Source organism: Amphiura filiformis, chromosome 16 (genome assembly GCF_039555335.1).
Source record: "Amphiura filiformis chromosome 16, Afil_fr2py, whole genome shotgun sequence".
In the NCBI taxonomy this organism is placed as follows: domain Eukaryota; kingdom Metazoa; phylum Echinodermata; class Ophiuroidea; order Amphilepidida; family Amphiuridae; genus Amphiura; species Amphiura filiformis.
The window spans coordinates 49,272,783-49,290,360 of NC_092643.1; the positions used below are offsets into that span (position 1 = coordinate 49,272,783).

General features: G+C 35.1%; 1 protein-coding gene across 1 annotated transcript in view; it reads right to left on the bottom strand.

Annotated features, from left to right (window-relative positions):
- Positions 1-1,508: 1,508 nt before the first annotated feature.
- The window catches only part of LOC140136130 (C-Maf-inducing protein-like), a 168,126-nt gene continuing 152,056 nt past the window's right edge, over positions 1,509-17,578 (bottom strand). Inside the window, exons 13-17 of the mRNA XM_072157835.1 lie at positions 16,127-16,243; positions 14,479-14,619; positions 13,563-13,757; positions 12,980-13,156; positions 1,509-11,979 (exon numbers count right to left, since the gene is read on the bottom strand). Of these exons, the coding sequence (XP_072013936.1) occupies positions 11,929-11,979; positions 12,980-13,156; positions 13,563-13,757; positions 14,479-14,619; positions 16,127-16,243 (681 nt within the window). The 3' untranslated portion in view covers positions 1,509-11,928. The remainder of the gene's footprint in view (positions 11,980-12,979; positions 13,157-13,562; positions 13,758-14,478; positions 14,620-16,126; positions 16,244-17,578) is intronic.

Below are 17,578 nucleotides of genomic sequence, written 5' to 3' on the forward strand. Positions count from 1 at the left end.
TCATTTAATATCGTGGTTCCGAACACAGAGAACACTGAAGCAGTTGACCTAGAAACAATCGATTTTGACGTCCCACTACATGTAGTACTACGGTGAATGGAGATGAGAGAATAAACTTATATATCTATATCAACTGGACTTTATAGTTCTACAATTTGAACTTTAAAATCTACTAATATTGTTAAAACACACGACAGTGGAATTTTTCAATTTGTTCAGTATTATAAAGCATGATCATGATATTATGCGCTAGTGTGTGTTTCCTGGGCGTGTTTATGTTATCTTAGATAGGCCTATAGGCCTACATGTAATTCATTTGTAAAATGCTGAATATTTTGTAATGGTGTCATCTTGTATAATTATGGTCCACCTGTTTTTTAGCACTTTTTAATTAATATAAGCTCGATTATTCTCATTTGATTTTTGATTTATTTGAGTTCATTAATAATAATTTATGGCAATAATAGTTGCAAAATAGAACAGTTTGTAACCTATGATTTACAAAGTGCGCATGAAAAAATACCATACCCTATAACTATTTTAACACCACAGAATGTATATTCGTACTTTTTTGGTGGTATATATATATCGAACATAGTTATATATATCGAACAAGAGGAATGCACCTTTGGCATTGCCACTACCGCTTATGTTTGATCAAGCTGGAAGTTTTGGCTAGTTTTCTAGTTCTGTTCAATTCCAGCTGACTTTGATATATTTCGCTTCAAATGAGAATATTTTATTTGGAATTTCAAAATCTTCCACACATGGAAATTGTTGGATCTGGAATTATTTAAACTTGAATTTGGTTAAAATCCGCCAAGTCTTCCTCGGTGGGGTTGTGGATTCTCAGAGACTTTCTTTGTGCAGGTGTGGATTTCAAATGGAAATTAGCCCAATTCATCATCCCTATATCTTCATGTTAAAAATTGCCGTGATAGTACAGCGAATCCTCTCGCTTTTTTAACAGCTACGCATCGCGATTTTGTTCGAGATAGGCCGAGCGACTCAGGCTAAGCATACCATGACTATCATATGAGATACCACAGTGTTTCTATATTCTACACATTATTACGATTTGTGCATGCTCTAGTACCCCATATGATGTTTCTATTACAAGAAAAAAATTTATTTTCAGGTAAAACCAGGGTTTTGTTTCCAGTACACTCACCGAAAAGCAGTACACTAATTAGCGGGCCTTGCAGCTTGCTGTGGATATCTTTTACTGCATTTTTAAAGTAAAAAATTTGAAATCAAAAGTAAAAATTGAGATATATTTAATTTTGAGAATGACAATTATACTTTATAGGTATAAAGGAATGCGTTCAGTTAAGTTCCAGGTGCACGTCCTATAACACAATGCATATGTAAACTTCCTTTATCTGTGTCAATAATAGAATATTGATTTCAACGGAGTATTGAGCTGTATGGAAAAAAATATTTATAATACAGGGTGTTGACACTGTGCAGTGTAACACTCTAAATAAACTGCAAAATGATCTCAGAAATGGTCTGTGTAAGATTTATTTCAACATAACACACGGTGAGACAAAAGCACCAATAACATTTAAATATGATCAATAACAGGTGTGTATGGACTACACACAATTATAGTATCACAATAATCACTAGTCAAGTTTGCATACTAGTACTTGGAATATAATAATAATACTACCACATAGTTTGTTTTCCTTGTAATATACTATAGAGTACACAAATTTATACATTCAAATATAAACATTTTCTCAGGGTAGTTTTAATATATAGCGATAAACATATCATTTAATTTTAATAGAATGACGAAATATAGCTGTATCAAGTTTTGCAATATTTTTGGTTGATTGATTTCTGTTGGTACGTTATAAATAAACATGGATTTACAATAATCCAATCAAAACATGATTGGATTGACACAAAAATAATTTGTTTCCGAAGAAAATAAATATATTGTATGCTGTATTCGTAATGTCTGTATGTAAGTGCATGTGTGGGCGTGTGTACACACACACGTCTAGTCTGTGAGTATGTGTGGGTGCATAAAAACAGTAACCATGGTAACATAGACGATGAGTTGTACTGTACATCAACCTACTTTATAATTCGTCACAAAATATCTAATGTGTAAGCCACATATTAGTTACGACTTGTACGCACAGAGCCGCATCTTCAGTTCACATTATCAGTCATGGGGGAGGGGGGCTGGGTACAATCATGGGGCAAGTGGGAATCAGGTACAACAGTTCTTGCTCACAGCACTTTAAGTAGGCCAAGTGTTTGGAACACAAAAACTGTTCGGAAACAACCAAAAGATCGATGACGTCCTATAAACGAAACCTGTTTCATTAGAAAGGCGAACCCTCCTTCCCTTCCTAAAACTAATCGTGAAAAGTTGAAAATTCCTTATTTTCTGTGTGGATATTTTAGCCTCCATTTTACAAACCAAATTACACTTTTTGAGCGCCAAGTGTAACTAATCTCACTTATAGGTCATCAATCTTCTAGTCCATTCAGTACATTGATAATACAAGAACTTTGACTGCTCAGTGCCAGAAGTGGGTAAGTGCAATAGCTGCCCTGTGAACATTTGGTATTACACAAAGTACATTTTACTCATCTACAAATGGCAGCTACACAGGGCAGCTATTGCACTTGCCCACTTCTGGCAGAGAGCAGGTGACTTAATGTTTTCGTGCTCCAAGCCCACCATGTGATGTATCTGTGTTTGGAATAAACTATAGAGTGGAATTACAACAATGTTTGATCCAATGGAACAATATGGAAACTGGAGTATTTACAAATTGACAACCAATAGTTGCAGCTGAGAATCATTATTTGGTAGAATTTAGCTGAGTTTGTCCTGACACAGGCGTTTTAAGTCGGCATTTCCTAAATCTTCCCACACTTATATTCCTATTTCTCGCTACACCTGTCAATTTCAAATGGAATAGCTTATTCACAGCAAACCCCCTGTGACCTTCTGTCTTTCTTACAGCATTTCCGATTGGTTCTTGATGCAATATATTCATCCCAGTAACCAATTAAAATACAGCTTCTTAATGAATATTCAAGCTCAATCCTCTTCAGCACTGCCACCATTCTTACCATGTTGCTGATTGGCTCAATAAGTGAAAATAATCTTCTTGCAACCAATCAGCAGGTAGGACTCATGAGGTTAAGCCTATTCAGCCCTACCACCATTCTTACCATGCTGCTGATTGGCCCAATAAGTCATAATAATCTTCTTGTAACCAATCAGCAGGTAGTATTCATGGGGCTAAAACATACCCCATCATTATTGCAATACAATTCTTTATCTTTGGTGCAACAATGTAACATCTCAAATAAAATTGCACTACACTTCACACATTGCACAATTTCAATTGCTGTAGAAGTGGACATTTTTGTGCGATTCATTTTCTGCGCTTTGCCATTTTTGAACTGTTTCACAAAATCGGTTCACAATTCTAAGCTTTACATTTACCTAAGCATCAGGGGTTTAGGGCAAGAAAGTCCTGCCTGCAATAGCTGCCATGTGTCTACCATATTTGAAAACCATGATTAGTTAATTCTCAAAAGCTGTGCTTTGTGTCGTAAGTGTGTGGTCTTTGTGTAGTACATTCGACGCAAATATCTGTGCATACCCAAGTTGGCTCTTATGATCAAGAATTGGATATTTTGCCTATACCACCAGTAATTCCGATGGTTTTGTGAGGTGTTCCAGTAGTTCCGTATATATAAAATATAACTCACTTTTATAATATCTAACAAGTATCGCATCATTTTTTGTAACAATGCATTAAGACACACAAGAATGGTAAAATGTCTGTTGGATTCGAATTACAAGGTGTCCCTAAAAAGTTAGGCTCCAACACAATGTGCTAGGTCACCTGGTATGTTCAGTTCTAGATGTGTAAAGCTGGTACATATAGTAGCTGCTACACAAAATAACAATTACATTGACAGGCTCTAATAATTGATGACTCAGCGGCACAAAGACTTATCTCCATTAGCTGCTGTATGTATAATTAATTGCTTAACTTACACAGCATAACCTTCCTAGATGGCCTAGTGGTAGACCTTTTCTGTAAATCCCATAATTCCTTGCGGTTAGACCCTAGATGTCATCATTTGACATCACGCTGATGCACACATCGTTTAGTGAACATCATTACTGCATATTACAAGTCGGCTTGACGTCAACTGATGACATCTCGGGTCTAACAAGGAATTATGCAATTTACAGAAAAGGTCAATCATCTCCAGACCCAAAGGTCCCTTGTTCATTATGATGGTAAAGGATGATATTCCTTCGTCAACTCACAGGAAAGATGACAAATTGTGATCAATCTTGATTTGATCAACAGATTTGTTGAGGCTCCGTTATTTGGGATGTTCTAATACATGGTTGTATCTAATGCCCCACAGTCACAATTCACCAGCGAAGTGTTACATGTAATCCGATTATCACTATGTCAACTGGATCACGCTTTTGGGTTCTGCACCACGATCAAAATGATCGCAACACAAAGTCTATGGCATGTACTACCAATTCCAAAAGGTGCGTGATCCAGTTACCAATGAGTTTTGTAACAACTTTGCTGGCAAATAGTGCATGTATTCACAATATCTTAGTTGATCTCTAGCATGGTAGCAGTACCATAGAGAACATACAGTACAAAGATATTTCTATCCATAATATATTAAAAAGTTACGCTCCATTGTTTCTTCTTGTACATAATTAAGACACTAATTAAGTCTGTTGGATATACTTTAATTGCACTATATAAGAAAATGACTCGGGTGTACGTCTTGCTTATTGTCATTTCAGTCTTAGTTAATGTATTACCCAAACCAATCATCAGCAAAACAAAGTACTGTATTGGACCTAATTAGTGCCCTGGCACTTAAATTAGTCACTGTCAGCTTATTAAAACAAATTAAAAGTCAATTTGGTAATTTACACACATACACATTAACTGATGGTGTACCTGAAGACATGATCATCATAAACCGTAATCCAAAATGTTTGGATAAATGCATTTAAACAATTGACTGAAGTTAGTTGTACATGTGCACTGAAAAGTGGGTTCTTATTGAGTTGTCAGGTTATAAATTTTATAATGGGTACTTATCAGGGAGGGCCCTAATTAGGTCTTATAGTAATGTTTTGTTCATCTACATTGATCCAATCACGTACAAAACAGTGTATCCATAATAAAATGTGCAATAATCTGGGTAAAATACGAGTAAAAATCAACATTGTCAAAATCAATGATAAGAGTGCAAAGTTCTCTGAGTTGCATGCTTGTACATCATTGATAGAGTGCAAAGTTGCAAGCTTTTTAAGTTGTAAATTGTGCATTTACAGTGAACTTTAACACTTACACTTTTTCACAATTTTAACACTTTTGTCTCTAGATATGATCTAGATATAATTTGTTAAGAACTTATTTATTATTAGGCCTTTGTAACCATGGTAACAAGTACAAAGTGATTTAATATTTGGTAAAAAACGTTCGACAAAATTTGAACCAATCAATGGTCTATTCCAGTTGATACAAAAGACATAACCTTAATCTCCCACACAGGGAGTGTGAATTTCAAATGAGGTTACCTATATGGGTAACTCCATTTGAAATTTACACTCCCTGTGTGGGAGATTAAGGTCATGAATGTCTTCCATAAGGGGTGTATGGATTTCAACTGGAATAGCCCAATATAACACTTACACACATTCATTTTATATTATATTAAATTGTATTTTGTGCCTCACAATCACAAGGTATATCAGTCCATAGTATAAAAGGTAAATGTGAACATGAAATACAATCACAAATTTCTTTTAACACTTGCCTTTCTGAGATAATGTTTTCCGAAAATACACAAATCATAGGAACAAACAGTCTTTAGAAAACAAAAGAATCATTTTTTTATATGTGAGATACCACATGATTTGCTATGATTAGTGATACAAATGCAATTCACTTGCTAAATCGTTGTTGAATTCAACAGCCATATCATTATAATAATAACAGTCAAATTTTGAAATTAGCTACAACAACACCTGATGAATTCAACAGCCATGTTTTATAGCCTATTTTTATTAGTGAAACTGTACAAATTGTGATACGTAAAATGTCACCACCAACATTAATATTTTCGCCATTGTTCATGATAAATCTGATTCTGACTTCACCCAGACTGAGATATGACAGTTCTTCCTTAAATATGGAAGTAAAATCCAAATTAGCCAATTGTCACAACTTCATGTAGGGATACAGCTTTATTCCGTAAGCTGTATATTCCTATAGATGAGTTGACTTCTGAAGTCAATGCCTGGCAGTATGCGCACGCATCATCACAATTTCCATTGTATTTTGCCTGGCAGTATGCGCGCGCATCATATTTTGTTCAGGGCTTGTGTTTTTAAAACTCCCGCCACATCACAATAAGGCTATTGAACAGTGTAGTGGTTGCATGGGGTTCACTCAAGCATATCGGTATACCAGTCCCTTGCCTTTGTTGATAAACATTGAGGTCACCTCATCCATATAGTCTTGATACTAGGCCAACTCTTTTAGTATGCATACACAAAGGTAATACCCAAACCTTAAAACCTTATTATCTTTACAAATAACATTTCCATATGATGTTACTTATAATGATTTCATACACTCTTAGATAGCGAGAACCAATCCGGAGCATTAGAAAAATCAAAACCATGCATTGATTGTGTCTAATGTGCACTCTGCGTACTACGCAGCAGTGCTTTCGCAAGTGTTCTCATCACGTGAGGCTTAATTCATTTTCGGGGTTGATGCATTTATATTTGGTTCTATTTTCCAACATATTTAGTGATAATTTTGATACAAACTACAGCAAAAATCACATGTTTTTTCTTCTCGTGTATGAAATAGGTTAATGAACGATATTACTTTTTGTTTGAGAAATTAGACAAAATAATGCACTTGTGCTGATATTAATGCGTATAATGCACAGCCCCCTTTGGGGCTTGTGCATTAGACGCATCAACATCAGTGTGCATGCATTATTTTGTCTAATGCGTGTTCATAAATATTACAAAATTATACTACATATTGTACTAATCATACAGTTGGGTATTTTCTGTGTAAAGTTAGTATTTCTTCCTAGTCAGAGTGCAAGTTATGCTTTGATTTCGGAATCCGCAGTAAAAAAGTTTGCAAGTCCTAATTACGCTCCATCCATCTGTATTCATGTAATATTTATGCAAAATATAATCCACCATCTTTGGTATAATTGTACACCGGATACACAACCACAAAGACATCAGTACAAACTCATGGCCAAACATAATCAGATGTTTGACACATTAATATTGACACACCTCTTACTAGTTTCCTTCCTTCTAACTTCCTATTTACGTGCTGTTCCTCAATGTTTGAGTATTGACACACAGGTGCTATTTGGTAGCCCAATTGGGCGATTTTTGAAGATTTTTCACGCGACTTGACAATTTTCTGTCCCATAGAAACCAATGGTAAAGAGAAAAATTGGGCGACTTTTCGATTATTTGACCCATGATTCGGGCTGAATTCTTTTGGCAACCCTGTTGACATACAGGATTTGCATGCACATTTTACCTATACACAATCCTGGGAACTAGGAATGATTGACTGCTTTACTGAGAGGCATGAAGTTTATAAACTTTGCATTCCATGAAAGTTGATAATCAATACTGGCAACTTAATGTTAAGAAGTTTCCAATGTTCTTTTTGATCCATTTCAATTTTATACCAACAATAAACACTCTTTTTTATTTTAATATGAATTAGGTGATGAAAAGGCACATTAAAAATAGGAATAAAAATAATATAACGTTTACACAGCTAAAATAAATTAACTGTACTTTCAAAATTTGATATTTTGTTACCAATTTTGAAGTAATTTTTTTATACAAACTGTTTATAAATTATTCAACCATGATGGTCATGTGTGTAAAATTCATCTCTTATTTAGTCACCTCTCTTGCCGCAACTTTCACCATGCTCAACCTGTAAACACTGCAGAATTCTGCACCCCTGCAGTACTGCTGAATTATGCCATCTATGCAATACTGGCATGTTGTTTGAAATAGGTCATGTAATTAATAGCATTAGATTGATAAAATATGCACATGAGATGTATCACTGTAACACCCTTAATCCCATGAGAACTACCTGCCTATTGGTCAAAAAGAAGTTTTCATTATCAATTGGACCAATCAGCAACATTGTTAAAATAATTTCACCACACAAAAAAATTGGGGTGAATTATTTGCAAAGCTCCATTCTGATTGGCGATTAAAATGAAGATATTATGTAACTGACCAATCAGGGGCAATGTTAGATCGGCAGGTAGTGCTAAGGGGGTTTATAAGATAACATGATTATCATTTTTCGCTCAACTATTCTACGTTTCCACTTATCTTTAAAAGTATTTTTATATAAAACTTAAAATAAGCACTTAAAGTTTGATGATTTATAAACACTATTGTTCAAATATCTGTACATTTTTCCCTTTCCATAATTCTTCACAAATTAGAAATAAATAAAACAAATACTTCACATAAACCATGCATACAAATATAAATAGGTATTCTTTAGTAACATAAACATTTTACACAAACAAAAGACAGTACTTGAGCGTGTTTATACAACCATGCAAGGCTGAATTTAATCTTTTAATATAAATTTTCAATACTTATATTCGTAATAGTGACTCCCATATAAAATGGGTCAAATTTGTAAATTTTTGTACAAAATCATCATTTTCAATACTCTAAAATTGCTGAGTTGATTTTAACAAACAAAACAAAAAAAGGTAAATGACAATTCAAGATTATTATATATTCAAATATTTAAATAAATTAACAAAAACAACAAAATGTAGGACATATCTGAAGTCTAACAGATTTTAATTAACCAATTTTGCACAAAGAAAGTACAAAACCACAATAAAGCTGCCATATTTTCTAAATCCTAGAAATACATAAAATTGAAAGCAAAAGATGAAAATTCCATTTGGTTGATTTCAAATACATCCACTACATGTACTAGCCATATTACAACATCTGTGCACATACAAATTTAGGTGGTATTTCCTTTTTCGTCATTTTCAAAATGACCTAAACAATTCCAGATTCAAAACCTCTTCATTGCCTACGTATAAAATTACTGCCCATGAAAACATTCTGGTACTGTAAAAGTAGAAATTTTCGCGAGGTTTTTATTTTCGCGAATTTCGCGAGTGGACATAAAATCGCGAAAATAAAAAAACTCGCGAAAATAACCTTTTGCATTAGGTTTCTATTGTATCAATATCAAAACCGCGAAATTTAATTCTCGCGCAATTGACAAGATGTTCAAAATCGCGAAAATATTGACTTTTACAGTATTGTTTTGAAGCTGTACTACAACACATCAAGGATAATGTATCACTGTTTTGATTGATTAACTAAATTTATTATTTGCTATTCATTTTCACCTCAGAAGCAGTACCACTAATTGGCAATGCCGGGATTATTACAAACCGACCAATTTAAATCATCAATCAACATTTATCAAGCAAGTCCTTTTTATCTCGATCCTACCATTTTGGACTTCATTTGATTCTGTACAAAAAGACCCGATCCAGCAGGCAATTTTAAGCTTATAAAAATAAAATTTGGAGTTACTGATGATCGATGTAAGCAAAAAGAACTGCTAACAAATGATGCATTTTCTTAACTTTTAAGATTTTTTTCTCATTTCATACGGCAGAAAAAAGTTGTTTGCTTGTCCCTGCCCAAACAACTCTAATCTTTAAAATCTTTCATTGTACATGTACACTGACCCTAATTTTGGAAATTCCACAAGTTGGGTTTTTTTGGGTGGGGGGGTCAGAACTTTTGACATCTTAAAATGTTTTTTAAACAGTATTTCACACTTCTAAACTGTTTAAAACATGAATGAAGTGATTCAGTAGAGTAATAAATATCCCTATTTATGCTTTTTGTTAAACTAATTAGGCCTTTGTAAACATATTTTGGCTATGAAATGCTTGAAAAAATCCAACCGACCAACCCTGTCTTCCAGAGTAGAATACAGGGACAAACAAGCAATTTTTGTTGCCTAATCACTGAATGTTGAAAAAACACCCCACCAACTCTTTGAGAACTAACCAATAAACAAACTCTGAAATTTGGATTGAATAACAGAACTGGTTTACATACCACTTGTTTGGTTACAAATGTAACTTCCTTCCCTCCTACATTTGAGGATTAACGCACAGGCTTTACACACACAGTTATGCACAATCTCGGAACCTAGGATTGATTGCTGATGGTCCCCCTTCTCTTTTCAAATAGCTTGGACACTTAACATGTGCAGTGTTTGACTCTTCCTGTACACGGGCCCAACAGCTTTACGCAACTTCCAAACCACAAGACGTTGTACATAGAAGAAATTCTAATATCACTTCAATTAACAATGTATCACTTCAAATACAAGTTTTGCATCACCTAAATTTGTTTGCGTTATTTGATTTCAACTGTGCTAGTTTCACAGGCTGGACCCCCGTTTCTTCCCTCTTTCCACCCATACATCTGATTTAAGACCTCATTTGGTTGAGAATTACAGGAAGGAACAAAATCTAAAGTTACACTTTCATGTTCCAATCAATGAAAGCACAACACTAGTTTTAAGGTGCTAGTCAATTGAAACCACATACCACGGCACTAGTTCTCTTGTTCAAAAACGCTTTGTGTACAAATTAAAGGGAATGCAATGGAGAAAAACGCAACTTGAATTTGCATAATCCTTGGGTTTTTGGATCATTGTGTCTTTATTTCTTAAACAATTGCAACAAATGAGGTATTAAATCTGAGCTGGAAGATGCAGCTATTGGCAGCTGGTTTCAATGACATCTCCGTCTTGTTTAGGATATACCACGATGAACATAACTGGTACCTTAATGATTTTGCGGACTTGGCCAATTTTGATGCCCAAGAACATCTTCCCAAAATCAATCCAATATTTTTTTTAAAGATGCCATACTTTTTTACGTTCTTCTTTTTCAAAATTAAAACATTCATATTTGAGAGGGAAAAACACCCATTATTTGAGCTCATAAAATAATTTTAAATTTGTTGTTGGGCAGGAAAAACCTCCTATGTGTCATTGGCCCCTGAACATGTTTAAAGCAAAACCACCTATGTAACCTGTTGTCAGTTTTGTGTTAAACATGTTCAGGGGCCACAAACAGACGACATTGAAATCATATCACATATACATAATTCACTACACATAAAACAGAAAAGATATGTTCAAAATAGAGTTTACACTCCATCATTAATCGCAACATAGTACATAAAATTTACTGGATTAACATTGTGAGAATGCAAAAATTCACAAATAATTAAGATTATAATAATTTATTCGATAATGCGTTTGGTGACTTTTGTGCTCCCGTATTATCACATCAATTTTTACATCACATCGTTGGTGAGTGTGTGTGTTTTATTGACAGAGCAGAATCTGGCCAGCAGATTGCAAAATTTGTCATATTAAATCAAGTGCAACTACATCAAGTGCATTGTGGGTAGAAACTTACAGATGATACACAAGTCCAAGTGCATGATGGGTAAAGAGGGTGACAGAATTGGGACAAACATGCCCCATTCTGGTATCTAAACACAGATTCTTTGTTAACTTCAGCTTGTGGTCAATCTTAATCCAAGTTATGGTAAATCTTAATCCAGGTTATGGTCAATCTTAATCCAAGTTATGTTCACTGTTACTTCACCGTTAACCTTGATAAGCTTATCAGTCCTTGATCTCAAATGAGTTCATCCAAATGGTAGCAAGGAATTAGTCTTCACAAGTATGTCCAACAATCCATTTTGTTGTCTCATAATAGCCATGAAGCAGCTCAGGCATCGGTATAGCGTGTGTCAATGGTTTTTAAGGCGGGTAAGCTCCCCTGAAAAAAAAAAAAATAAGATGGAAAATAGTGAAAATATATATTTTAGAAAGAATGGAAAAAATCTAATCAAGTTTAATTTTGTTTAAATTGTATTTTTGTTATAAAAAAATGCCATAACAGTTTTCTGGTCAAAGAAATCAAATTTAAAAATACATATATCAAAATTTATTCAATTCTAACCAATTTTAAACATTAGCTCACAACAACGGCACTGGTTGTTGTATTTTGAAATAGGTTGCTGAAACCCATTTATAACTGTCTTGGAAACTAAAATAGGAAGAAATTGAACATCAATGACATTAAGAAATTTGCTGTTATTGTTGTGACAGGGCTAGGTGAAATATTTTGTTGTCAGGGTTATGTATAAAATTTGTTAGAATTGAAAAGATTTTAATATCGAGGGTTGCGAACCAGAAAGCCTTAACTCACAATGGTTTTCATACAATGTTGTTGATAATGAGATATACCCCTGGGTGAAGTGTGAAGCAAATGAATACCAGTTTTTTGGTTTACATATTTTGGGTTTCAAATGTGTTTTTTACATTATGGCAAGCTCAAAAAATTTTTTTTTTTAATATAAAAAACAGTTTTCTTGTTGTTATTGGTTTTTGTATCCAAGTTTTTTTGTAGACCAAGACCCACCTGCCGGGCTCATCCTAGTCAATTTAAACAAGAAATAAAATATCTTACTCAAGAAATCTTACTCATGAAATAAAATATCAAAAAATGTCCTATCATCCAAGGCAACCATGGGGTTGTCTAACTATCGTAGTGTAACCCTCCATTCTAAATATGACTATAATGGGTTTTTTACAACCTGTAACCTGAAGGGGATTCTTGAGCTGTGTGAAAAAAATATTGGCAAAGTCACCAATTAGGCAAAGAAAACCCCTTGAACTGTGGTCACCACAGTTGGTCAATAATTATCCCTGGTTGACACACAGTGCTTACAGGAGGGGGTGTATCAACATGTGCATTTGCATGTATACATTCTTACCAGAAGCAGTTTACATGTGCGCGTTGTAAGAGGTGTACTGTTGAGATTCAGATGGCTGAGATTCTTGAGATCCACCAGACATCGCAGTCCTTCATCGGTTACTTGTGTCTCGCAAAGATTCAAGCTCACCAACCCATGCATGTGCTCTGTGATCAGTTCCAAGCCTTTGTCACCAAACTAAAAAAACAAGCAAAAAAGATGATGATCAGTTCAGTATTTGAAGGTTCAGAAACTAGGGTAAAAACACTTCTTGAGATGATGGCAGTTATTCATAAGTCTTGTCCAATTATTCACACTACAAAGGCCATAAAAAATGGGCTATCCTCTGTGGAAGATTTTGGAAATATCTTCCACAGGGGAAGTATGTTTTTCAAATATAATTGACCAAAGTTAATCATTTCGAAACTCATACACCCCCTGTATTATGGCTTTACCTATATCTCCCACAACTGGTGTGAGTATTTCAACGGATATTACCCAATTGTCTATTTGATTCAAAACTCATACTCTCTCTGTGGAAGACTTTAGCTAAATCTTCCACAAGGATATTAAATGGAATAGCCCAATATTACACTCCTCTTACCTGTGTAGACCAGAGATTCAGGACCTTCAGATTCGGTAGTTTCACCAGAGTCTGTGCACATCCACTCGTCACATGAGTAAATGCAAGATTCAGGATTTCAAGGTTACCAAGAGGACCCGTGCTGAAAATTTGAGCCACGTCGGCGTCGGTTGATTTTGATGGCAGCGACAGCGACTTTGGACCACCTTTTTGTTGCTATGATAGCAAAAAATAAAGTGATATATTAAAAAAATATTAATTTCTTTCTGCTATACTCTTGAAAACTGAAGAAGTTTAGTTTCAAACATAACAGATGACAGATCTGTTCATTTGTGATTAACATATTTTCAAGTACACATAAATTACATCCATTGTTGTTGATCTCCAATGTTATGAATTAGTTTACTCTTGAAAACTGATAATTAGCTTTGGTAAATAACAGATTTAATTGGAAGGCAGTGTAGGTTAATGCTAGGCCACAGAAAATCAATTTAGTTGGTTCTCGTCTGGACGATTGGCAGGAGCTTTTTGTTTTTGTTTTTTGTATGCCTTTTGTTGCAGCTGTATTTTTGAAGTACATTTTATTTGAAGGTTCAAAAGGGTAGCATACTACAAAACTTCTTGATTTATATTGCTAAATTAACTTTTTTATCAAAGGTTATACTTAAAATCAAAACAAACAAAAAATGGACCAACTCCAGAAAACAATGCAAGTGAGGACGAGAACAAACAAAAAAAATTCTGTCTGATCCACACAACAAGCACTAGAGTTGAAAATGTTATTAACTTTAAAAATAAGCATCGCTTTGAAAAGTGATAGGAATCCATTAGCTTGATCCTTGTGCTCAATTGCATTGTCAACAGCAACCATGTGTTCAGCTTTATGAATGTACCATAAAATTTAATCTTGATTACTCTTTTTCATCAATCTACCTACCAGTAGCTTAAGTGCAGAAAGTTTTTCACATAATTTCATGTAGAGGTCATGACCTTCGATTGTACTCTGCAGCGTCTGAACAACTTGCATTTTGGCATCTTCTGTAGGTAACACATCCATCTCTAACATCAGGCAAAGAACCTATACAAGAAATAATCAATAAATAACAATGAATATTTTAATAGCGGACAATAATTCTTCTTTGCTGTTCCTGCTGCAGCTATGAACAACTTGCAAACACTTTTCTATCAATGTAGCAACTCGAATATGGGGACTTATTTATTATAGTTTTATTTTCATGAACAGATATTTTCGATGCCGCAAGCTTCACTTACATTCTTGAGGGGGAGGATTTTGCAGCTGAAGATTTCTTTGTAACTAAGCTTCATTATTAAGCACATACACAGGGTGTTGAATTCATAGGCCTATGCCAAACCGCAAAATGTGCAAAAATAAATCCATTGCAAAAATTTCATCTTATTCAGTAATATTATATATACAAGCATCACTCTCATCTCATGATAGCAGTTTCTTGTTACACATGAAATATGCCATTCTATTTAAAATCCATACACCCCCTAATCTTCCACACAGGGAGTGTGAATTTCAAATGTGTGGAGTTGAAGTCATGTGTACCATACGGGATGTATGACCTGTCAACTGAAATAGCCCATTTTGGAGCAGACGACACTAAATGGGTGACTCCATTTGAAATCTACACCCCCTGTGTGGGGTTAAAATCATGTCTACCATAGGGGGGTGTGTGGATTTCAAATGGAATGGCCCAATATGTGGCGCTTGCTAGGAGTGGAGCAAACAAATTGCTACACTCCTCAACAGGGTTACCAAACCCGCGATTTGGTAGCCCAATTGGGCGACTTTTGAAGATTTTCCCTGCGACTTACGACAATTTCCTGTCCCATAGAAATCAATGGTTAAGAAAAAAATTGGGTGACTTTTCAACATTGGCTCCCGCGACTTCCGATAGTTTCCTGCCCTACAGAAACCCATGGTTAAGAGAAAAATTGGGCGACTTTTTAATTATTTGACCCGCAATTTGTGCTGAAATATTTTGGCAACCCTGCTCCTCAACTCCCTGTATGTCTCACTTTCCCTCTTAACCATGTAACGTAATGCTCTTTTGTCAACATAAAATGTATCAATGTGTATAATTGTGCAAATATAATAGTGCTCATGTAACTGAATTGATGTCAACGGCTATTTGAAGTCCATTTATGTGGGCAGTGTAATGTGGTGTACTATTACATCCATGTCTTGTAACATATTGATGTCATGGCTGGCATTTTTAACTAACGGAAATCAAATTAGCAACCTCTTATTTTGTCAACTGTATTATGTCACAGTCTGCTAAAGTTCTTTATAAAAACATTTGGTGATAAAGGAATTTTGTGTTATATTTGCCTCAAAAGTGTGGGGGAAAACTGGGGGGAGGGCACAAGAACAATATGGGGGGGGGGGAATCCCTGTAGCACCATTACTGATGGTTAGTCTTACCTCCATACAGGCAACATTTCTTCTTAGTGGGGTCTTTGCCTCAAAAGTGTGGGGTGAAACTGGGGGGAGGGTACAAGAAAAATACTGGGGGGGGCAAATCACCCGTAGCACCGCCCCTGATGGTTAGTCTTACCTCCATACAGGCAACATTTCTTCTTAGTGCCAGCAATAAGACTGGATCATAGAGGCGAGGCGTGACAGATAACAGGAATCGCCGTCTTCTACAACAACAACTAATCAGCTGCTTCAACTGCAAACAAGAAGAAAAAAAAGAATGATGATTTTAACAGTTTAGTCAATTTCAAGATTAGGATAAATAGAAGTGTGTGTGGGGGTAGTGTGGGGGTAGGGTGGGGGTTGGTGTGGGGGGGCTGCAAACACAATAAATGACACACATATTAATGTTTACAGATCAGGGGCGTGAGAGGCCACAAACCAAAAAAGAGGAAAATTACTTAAAAATGCTGAAAACAACGTAAAATCAGGGTAAAATGCCAAATATGGATTGAAAATTAAAGAAAATTTTGGCAACAAAAAAGAGGAAATCAGCTGAAAAGAGGAACTCTCACATCTCTGAAAGATACACACTGTGATTTTATCAACACCTTACAAAATTATCACAATTCAGATCTGGGCATCTTTGAACAAGCATACATAACCTGTGCTATGGAAAATGATATAACTACACTGTCTGTAATAAATTCAAAAATTGACATTTAAAATTAGATCAGATCAGAAGTATAAATGCAGTTTTGATAATGCAGGAGCGAGGCAGTGAAATTTTGACACTTGAGGATGATCAGTTGATGATATGCACAATGTGTACAAATCAATAGGGTTGCAACTTTTGAAATTGTACTTTCCATCTGTTTTAGTTTCATAACTTGGTTATTTTTTCTAAATCAACCTATAAATTTGGCGGTAAGGTCATTCATTATTCATGAACTGCTACCTTATTTATTGGGCTATTCCATTTAAAATCCACACTACCTCTGTGGAAGATTTTTGAAATATCTATCACAGGAGAGTATGAATTTCAAATGGAATGAACACATTGCAGCTCCATTTGAAACTCACCTCCTCAGTGGAAGATTCAGGTTGAATCTTTCTCAGAGGGTGTATGAAGTTCAAATGGAGCTTCTAAAGTGTTCATTCCATTTGAAATTATACTCCCCTGTGGAAGATATTTCCAAAATCTTCCACAGGGGTAGTGTGGATTTTAAAATGGAATAGCCCATTGTGCTGACTGCATATTTACAGGTGGTCCAAACAAATTTCTTGTTTGCTGTAAAGTAGATACATCATGCTTTCAAAAACAGTTATTATTCTTTTATCTTGTATAAACATTGGTATTAATTATTTTCTATAACATTCAGCAAAAGCAAGGCAAAGCCCAATAGTGCTCAAATGCTACTAAATTGAAGGGATGCCAAACGAATATGATGGGACAGGGATATGGGAAGAGGTCCGATTTTAAAAGCAGGAGGAAAACCGGAGCATTCAGGTAACCCCATTTGAAATTCACACTCCCTGTGGGAGATGAATGTTATGTCTCCCACAGGGGGTGTATGGGTTTCAACTGGAC